Genomic DNA, 8,788 nt, shown 5'->3' with positions numbered 1-8,788 from the left:
AAAGAAGTAGAAGAAGAAACAGAGAAACACAGAGAGAGAAGACACACAAAAGGAGACAGATAAAGAGTGACTATAAGAGGCCAAGACAAAGGAGAGGAAGATGTGCAGTCAGAATAATTGGCTTCTTACAAGGCTCATTTCCAAAAAAGGTGGGGCAGTATATGAAATACTAAAAACAGAACACAGTAATTAGTCATTTCTATTGAATAGTTTTACCTTACAAACTTTATCATTCCAAATGTTATGAATGCAATACATTCTAAAAACGTTAGGACACAAGCGGGTTTACTCATGTGTTACATCACCTTTCTTTTAAACAGCTGTGAAAAATCATTTGGAACTAGAGATTTCAGTTGTTTCAGTTGGTTTTTAAAGTGGAATTTTTGTATTTTTTCTGTTATGCAAGCTGCACAACCATACAGGGTCTTCATTGTTGTATGTTATGCTTTACAATGCACCCCAGATTTTCAATAGGAGTGAGATCTAGACTGCAGGCAGGCCTGTCTAGCACCGGCACTCTTTGATTACACCACCATGCTGCCATGTAGCACATGCAAAATTTGGCTTGCCAGTGTCATATTAAAATAAGCATGGACGTACCTGAAGAAGACGTTCTCTAGAAGGCAGCACATGTTGTTACATAATGTGTATACACCTTTTAGCATTCACAAATGTGCAAGAAACAAAGCCTGGCTTTGGAACTTTATGCTGGTAAAAATCTGAATGGTCATTTTTCTTTCTTGCCCTGGAGAAAAAGTATCTAGGGATAATCCAGTTTTACCTTAAACAATCTAAAAGATTGGCTCATCAGAATGCAATACACATTTCTACCATGTCTCAGTCTATCGCAAATGAGTTGAAACAAAAACAAGTTGGTTGCATTTTCAGACATTTTTGATATATAACTTCTATTGTTTGTGGTACAGTCTTAACTTGCATGTGGCAAACAGAGTACATTGGCAACAATTCAGTTTTTTTTTAGCTCAAGTGGTGATACCTATCACAGAGCATGCTGGTTTTTATTGTCGTGCTCTCTGAGAGATGTTATGGTTTTCAGCTTTGCCTTTTACACATATAGGTTTAATTTTGATGTTATTATTCACTGCAAATGGTGAAATACCTCATATTCTTGCAATACTTTATTGAGGAATGTTTTTTTTTTAATTGTTGAATTTTTCACTGATATTGTCCCTCATATTGTCTTTTGTCAAAGCAGTGAACCTTGACCCATCATTGCTATTACAGATGTTGTTTGAACATTTTGCAGCCTTCCTAGTCTTAAATTGCTCCTGTCTCAACTTTTTGGGAACATGTTACAGGTATCAGTTTCAGAATGAGCATAAATTTACAAAAACCCATTTAGGTTGTTACAGTAAAATATTAAATAACTTGTTTTTTGTTTAAAAATAGCTCAAAAGTACATTTACAAATCACTCCTTTCTTTTTTTGCGTACTTTTTCGACATAGTATTCTAAATTTTTTGGAATTAAGATTTTATTGTTATTTTATTTATTATTTTATTGGCAAATAATTTCAAATATGCAATCTGATTTCCATTGAAATTCACTTATCAAATACAACCAAGCAGTTTGAATCCTTAAAAGATGTATTTGAGATGTATTACTTTTGTTTTGCTATATTACTTAAATATGATTACATAATTCCCCCTAAACACCCAGTTTCATTAAATTCTTAAACTAATTACTCAGCAACATCTAAGGTAGAAGTGTTTAAGAAAAATTTATTAATCTATGAACGTATAATAATAATTAATATTAAATTACACCATGCTTTTATTATTGCCATGATAGCTGCAACTTCTAAGGGTTTTTAAGTAGAATTTTTATGCAGATGAAATGAGAGATTGGGCACAAATGAGTCAAAATGCAACCAACCAGTTTAATACGTCAACTCCATCTGAAAAGCATTAGCCACTCTAATGAACCTAGATCAGCTCTTCCTGTTCTGTTGCGATTTAGGATGGAACCTTAACTGACTCAGCTGACTGAAGACTAAGGTGGAATGCATTGCATTCACTACACTATCAAACTTGAAGAACACATAGAAGGAACATAGAATAGAATAGAATAGAATAGAATAGAATAGAATAGAATAGAATAGAATAGAATAGAATAGAAGCTTTTAAAAATATGCTGTTAGTATAACAGCAGGATGGGCTGAGTGAGATTAAGTTAGTCAGTTTTCTCTGATGTTTTGTTGTAGGTTTTAAAATGAGCTTGGTCATGAAAGGGGGTTGTTAAAGAGGGAGATAGAGGATGGGAAAGAGTGGTGACAGTAAGTGAGTGGGAGTGAGAGAGTGAGGAGCGAGAGAGGGGATAAAAAGGAGGGGTAGCTATTGGACGATGACAGAGAGAGGCAGAGGTATAGATGGAGAAGAAGGGAGGGAGAAAAAAGGGGGAGCAGAAGCAGTGCTGGCACTCTGCAGCATGTTGCCGCCTCATTAGGAGCTGTACTTCCCTGGAGAAGAACGCACTGAGGAACATTACACTGCTTTGGTAAATCTCTGCCCCAACACTAATCTTTTCTACATGACCAGAAGAGTCAAAAAGATGTAGTCATGGTAAGTGTCTGTAAATCTTCACCTTTAACGTCTTTGATGGTCGCTGCAGCTCCAAGAGCATCAAACAGAAAATGCTTGAAAGTTGTTTGAAAGAGTTTTTGTATATGGCAGTCAAATAATCTCTCACATATGCATCTTTTTCGTCTCAGGTCATTGTTAAATTGAAAGTAGTTTGTTGCTTGCTTTTTTAATACTCTGAGTTAGTAACCATTTTAAAATAGGGTTTCTCAGTTAAACAGCTAACCTAAACCCAAAGTCAAGGTTGTCCAATAAAGGAAAGCTTTTTTTTGCTGTACATCTGTACATCTGTGCAAAAGAATAAACGGTGAGGTGGGGATGGGCAATATGACAATATGGCATTACTGTTATATATTATTGTTATTATATATATATATATATATATATATATATATATATATATATATATATATATATATATAACAGCAATATATATAGCTGTTGTTGGAAGAAAATTATAAATATTATATATTTATAGGCGAAAGAAAAAACATACTTTAATGTTGATGTAAATCAATGGAACCAGACTTTTGTCCAAGTGAATTTTGGTCATTTCTGTTAATACATTCATTATGACATTTACATTTGTCAAAAACTGAAAAATGTCAGAAATGGAGATACAAGGTTTTCTTCCGACAACAGATATTTATACATTTACGGCATTTGGCAGATGTTCTTATCCACAGCGACTTACAATTTTTTATTACTTTACACAGGTAGGTGGATGTTAGGAGTCTTGCCCAAGGACTCTTATTGGTATAGTGTAGGGCGCTGCCCTGGTGGGGGATTGAACTCCAGTCTACAGCGTAGAAGGCAGAGGTGTTACCCATTATGCCACACCAGCCACAATGGATGGATGATACAATGGATATTGTCAGTCCTTAAAGAAAAAAATGACCCATGCTTTTTTTAAAATTAATATAACAAAATAGAACATAATAATGAAGGTGTTCAACTGATGGTGTTCATTTTTTTATAGAAATATTGAAATGTGGCACTGCTTGTTCTTTCTTTTCTCATTGTGATGTTAAATTTTGCCATATCATGCAGCCCTACCCTGAAGTGTTACTTTATGTCTCTCAAAAAATATATATTTCTACTGTTTTGATTGCTTTTTTTATTACAGGGTCTCTGTTGTGTCATCTGATACTGAAGAAACTCTTTCCAGAGACCCTTCGCCACTGCAAGAGAAGAAGCAGCCAGTTTCTCCTACAATGGAAAATGTAACTCTCAGCACCATCTTGAACTTCACCAACAGTGAACCTTTGGCTAAGATGCCTGAGAACTCTCTGGAAGTCCAGGTCATCACCATATTCCTCACATTGCTGATCTGTGGGGTGGGAATAGCTGGCAATGTCATGGTGGTCTTAGTGGTTCTCAGAACCAAACATATGATGACTCCAACCAACTGCTATCTGGTTAGCTTGGCTATTGCAGACCTCATTGTTCTCCTGGCTGCAGGACTGCCCAACATCTCTGAAGTCGTTTCTTCTTGGATCTATGGCTATGCTGGCTGCTTGTGTATCACCTACCTCCAGTACCTGGGCATCAATGTTTCCTCTTGCTCTATCACAGCTTTCACGGTTGAGCGTTACATTGCAATATGTCATTCCATTAAGGCACAGTTCATATGCACTGTGTCCAGAGCCAAAAAGATCATCGCCTGCGTTTGGATTTTCACCTCTCTCTACTGCATCATGTGGTTTTTCCTCGTTGACACAGATGAGATGGTTTACGCTAATGGAGTCATTGTCCGATGTGGCTATCGGGTGTCGAGGAACCTCTACATGCCCATTTACTTTCTGGACTTCACATTGTTTTATGTGATTCCACTGATAGTAGCTACAGTGCTGTATGGGCTGATTGCTAGAATATTATTCATGAACCCATTACCTTCAAATTTGTCAGAAAGAGGAAACGATTCAATCCACCAGGGACGAACAAACAGCACAGTGAAGGTCTCCTGCAAACCAAACAAGGGTGCAGTTTCCTCCAGAAAACAGGTGCAGCAGTATTTCATATGACTAATCAGAAGGGATTGAAATGAATCTTAACCATATAGTATTAAATGTTATAACATGCTGGTGATTTACCAGGCAGACCTCTGGTTCCAACAAATAACATCTGAAAATGGAAGATTTTCTTAAATAAATTTTGATTAGGTAACTTCCAAACATACACAAATGCTCTCAGTCCCTTCCGTCTCCAAGCTGGAAGTCATAATTACACTCATTCCGGTAATTTTCTTCCCCACATGTTTTATATGAAGAGTTGAAAAGTCTCAATTAATCACATCAAAGCTACACAGTCACATACCACTAAGAGCAGTGTTTCTTTTTATTCTCGTAACTTATGTGCAAGGAGCATTATATAAAGGTTTTGTATTACAATCATTATACACATCACAACGACAGATATTATTAGAATATAATAATAACTTCTGAAAGCAGCCAAAAGCTGTTTGTTGCCTCAGACAGATGTTTTCTGTGAGGGAAATTAGGGAAGCTGTGAGCCAAAGGACCATGACATCAAATATGACAGATTCAACATTCCACCAAAAGCTGTTAATAGCTTGGCCCTCTCAAAGGATAAAACTGAGTGGCACCCACTGTTTGATACTCTTATTATGTTCCCAAATACTACAAGAAATTAGCAAGACAAAAGCGTTACACAGTATAATAATATTTGTGCAGGTTCACTATTTATTTTAACTTTTATTTTAATGTTATAAACTATAGCCACTGTTGTGTGTAGTGCTTTATGGGAAAAACTCCACTTATAAGCAACTTAATGTTCACCACAAAAAGTGTTTTGATTGCTCAGTCATATGAAACATATTTAGTATACTTCAACATTTGAAAGTTTGGAATCACCATAAAAGTTTAGAATCACTGTTTTTGATAAAATAACAAGTATATGATGTTTCTAATATGTTACGACTATTCATGACAAGAAATTACTATGCATAATTTTTTCATAACCTGCATTGGACTGGCAACCTGTTCGGGGCATTTCCTGCCTTCTGCCCAATGACTACCGGGAAAAACATTTTGAAAGCAAAATAAATAAATAAATAAGGTGAACATCCAAAGTACTCATTTACTGGAAAGGCTATATATATATATATATATATATATATATATGCTGTTGTATCTATTTGAAATCAGTCAGGTTGCCTACGACAGTGACAATGACACAATTATAAAATCTTAATAGCATGAATACAGTTTCTCATTAGGTTGAATTGGATGTTCCAACATTATGTAAACCATTTGTGGGCACTGTATGAATTGTTCACTGGTGTCTGTAGACCTAGTAACTCATGTTTGTATCATGGTTGCATTTTGTGACCATCCATTTTTCTTCAGTGCTATTGTTTTCTCTTTGCTGCTCTAGGTAACTAAAATGCTGGCAGTGGTGGTGGTCCTGTTTGCTCTGCTGTGGATGCCTTATCGCACTCTGGTGGTTGTCAACTCACTGATGGATCCTCCCTACCTCAACACCTGGTTTCTGCTCTTCTGCCGGATGAGCATCTACACCAATAGTGCCATCAACCCCATCATATACAACGCCATGTCCCAGAAGTTCCGCACAGCTTTCAAGAAGCTCTGCCACTGTCAGAGTGGCTCCAGCAAAGAGAAAGCAGCCAAACACAGCGCCCCTGTCTACTACAGCGTCATCAAAGATTCGTCCCACGAAAGCCCGGAGTACGAGACGGAGCAGGAGGATGTTGGTGCGTATAGTGTCTCAACCAAGAGGGTGAACTTTTCTGACCAGGCTGGAAGAGCAGTCACTGCAGGCATGTTCAGTATTGCTTGAGTCAAGCTGAGAAAAAGAGGTGGACACTCTGTGGGTTGAGGGAGGCGGGGACAGTTGACTCACCTAAGAAAAAATTGGGATTGTAAGAATATTCATCAGGATTTAATCAAACATTTAAGCATTTGGCATCTGTTATATATACATATATATGTAGTATCTCACAAAAGTGATTACACCCCTATATATTATATTTTTTCATGGGACAACACTATAGAAATGAACCTTGGATATAACTTAAAGTAGTAAGTGTACAGCTTGTATAGCAGTATAGATTTACTGTCCTCTGAAAAGAACTCAACACAGCCATTAATGTCTAAATAGCTGGCAACACAAGTGATTACACCTCACAGTGAACATGTTCAAATTCTGCTCAAAGTGTCAATATTTTGTGTGACCGCCATTATTATCTAGCACTATCTAGCACTGTCTAGCATGGAATTCATGGAGTTGTACAAGTTGTTACCGGAATCCTCTTCTGCTCCTCAATGAAGACATTACGGAGCTGGTGGATGTTAGACCCTTTGCGCTCCTCCTTCCATGTGAGAATGCCCCATAGGTGATCAATTGGGTTTAGGTCTGCAGACAAACTTGGCCTGTCCATCACCTTTACCTTCAGCAAGGCATTTGTCATCTTGGAGGTGTATTTGAGGTTGTTATTGTGTTGTAAAACTGCCATGCGGCACAATTTCCAAAGAGAGGGGATCATGCTCTGCTTCAGAATGTCACAGTACATTGTGGAATTGATGTTTTCCTCAATGAACCACAGCTCCCCAGTGCTGGCAGCACTTAGGCAGCTCCAGACCATGACGCTACCACCACCATGCTTGACTATAGGCAAGATTAAGATTAAGTGACCCTTATTAGTCCCACAACGAGGATATTTCACCTCCGCATTCAACCCATCCGTGAAGTGAAACATGACATACACACTAGTGGACACACACACACACACACACACACACACTAGAGGGCAGTGAGCACACTTGCCCAGAGTGATGGGCAGCCCTATGCACAGCACCCAGGGAGCAGTTGGGGTCAGGTCACCTCAAGAACAGCTCTGGGGATTGAACCAGCAACCTTCCGGTCACAGGGCTGGTTCCCCAACCTCCAGCCCATGACTGCCCCAGGACAGCTGTCTTTGTACTGCTCACCAGGGCACCAGTAATCCATGTTCTTGGACTGCTTGTCTTCAGCAAACTGTTTGTGGGCTTTCTTGTGCTTCCTTTTGAGATGACGGCCATGCAGACTGAGTTGATGCATTGTGGGTTGTATGGTCTAAGCACTGACAGACTGACCCCCCACTTCTTCAATCTCTGCAGCAATGCTGGCAGCACTCATGCGTCTATTTTTTGAAGCCAACCTGGTGGACTCCAACACGTTGACTCAACTTCTTTAGTCGGCCTGTTCTGAGTTTAACCTTTCCTGGAAAACTGCTGTATGACGTTGGCCACCATGCTATAGCTCAGTTTCAGGGAGTTAGTAATCTTCTTATAGCCTAGGCCATCTTTGGGGAGGGCAACAATTCTATTTATCACATCCTCAAAGAGTTCTTTGCCAAGATGTGCCATGTTGAATATCCAGTGGCCAGTGTGAGTGAATTGTACCCAAAACACCAAATTTAATAGCCCTGCTCCCCATTCACACCTGGAATCTTGTAACTCTAACGAGTCACGTGACACCAGGGAGGGACAACGACACAATTGGGCACGATTTGGACATGTTCACTGTGAGGTGTACTCACTTGTGTTTCCAGCTATTTAGACATTAATGGCTGTGTGTTGAATTATTTTCAGAGGACTGTAAATCTATACTGCTAAACAAGCTGTACACTGACTACTTTAAGTTATATCCAAGTTTCATTTCTATGGTGTTGTCACATGAAAAGATATAATAAAATATTTACAGAAATGTGAGGGGTGGACTCACTTTTGTGAGATACTATATATATATATATATATATATATATATATATATATATATATCGCTGTTGACGGAAGAAAACCTGACGGAAGAAAGACCAAATTGGGTCAAAAACTGAAAATTGACAAAAACGGAGATACAAGGTTTTGTTCCAACAGCAACTATATATATATATATATATATATATACACAGTGGTGTGAAAAAGTGTTTGCCCCCTCCTGATTTCTTATTCTTTTGCATGTTTGTCACATTTAAATGTTTCAGATCACCAAACAAATTGAAATATTAGACAAAAAATAAAACACAACTGTATTTTGTAAACACAAAATACAGTTTATAAATTAAGGTCTTTATTATTAAGGGAAAAAGAAATCCAAACCTACAGGGCCCTGTGTGAAAAAGTGATTGCCCCCTAAACCTAATAACTGATTGGGCCGCCTTTAGCCGCA

The 8,788-nt window shown here is 38.1% G+C and overlaps 1 protein-coding gene across 1 annotated transcript; it reads left to right on the top strand.

Moving 5' to 3' along the window:
- Positions 1–2,414: 2,414 nt before the first annotated feature.
- LOC108425036 (thyrotropin-releasing hormone receptor) lies at positions 2,415–6,616 on the top strand. The gene is made up of 3 exons (XM_017693414.2): positions 2,415–2,581; positions 3,726–4,602; positions 5,996–6,616. Exons 2-3 carry the CDS (start codon positions 3,814–3,816, stop codon positions 6,416–6,418), a joined length of 1,212 nt encoding a protein of 403 aa, XP_017548903.1. The 5' UTR covers positions 2,415–2,581; positions 3,726–3,813; the 3' UTR covers positions 6,419–6,616.
- Positions 6,617–8,788: the final 2,172 nt, after the last annotated feature.

This window comes from Pygocentrus nattereri, chromosome 28 (assembly GCF_015220715.1).
Source record: "Pygocentrus nattereri isolate fPygNat1 chromosome 28, fPygNat1.pri, whole genome shotgun sequence".
NCBI lineage: Eukaryota > Metazoa > Chordata > Actinopteri > Characiformes > Serrasalmidae > Pygocentrus > Pygocentrus nattereri.
This window is presented reverse-complemented; position numbering and strand designations above follow the sequence as displayed.

Bases quoted from the DNA above. Each gene is read 5' to 3' on its own strand.
- LOC108425036 (XM_017693414.2), top strand. From the start codon at position 3,814: ATGGAAAATGTAACTCTCAGCACCATCTTGAACTTCACCAACAGTGAA. The intron at 4,603-5,995 runs GTGCAGCAGTAT...TTGCTGCTCTAG, and splicing joins CAGTTTCCTCCAGAAAACAG to GTAACTAAAATGCTGGCAGT.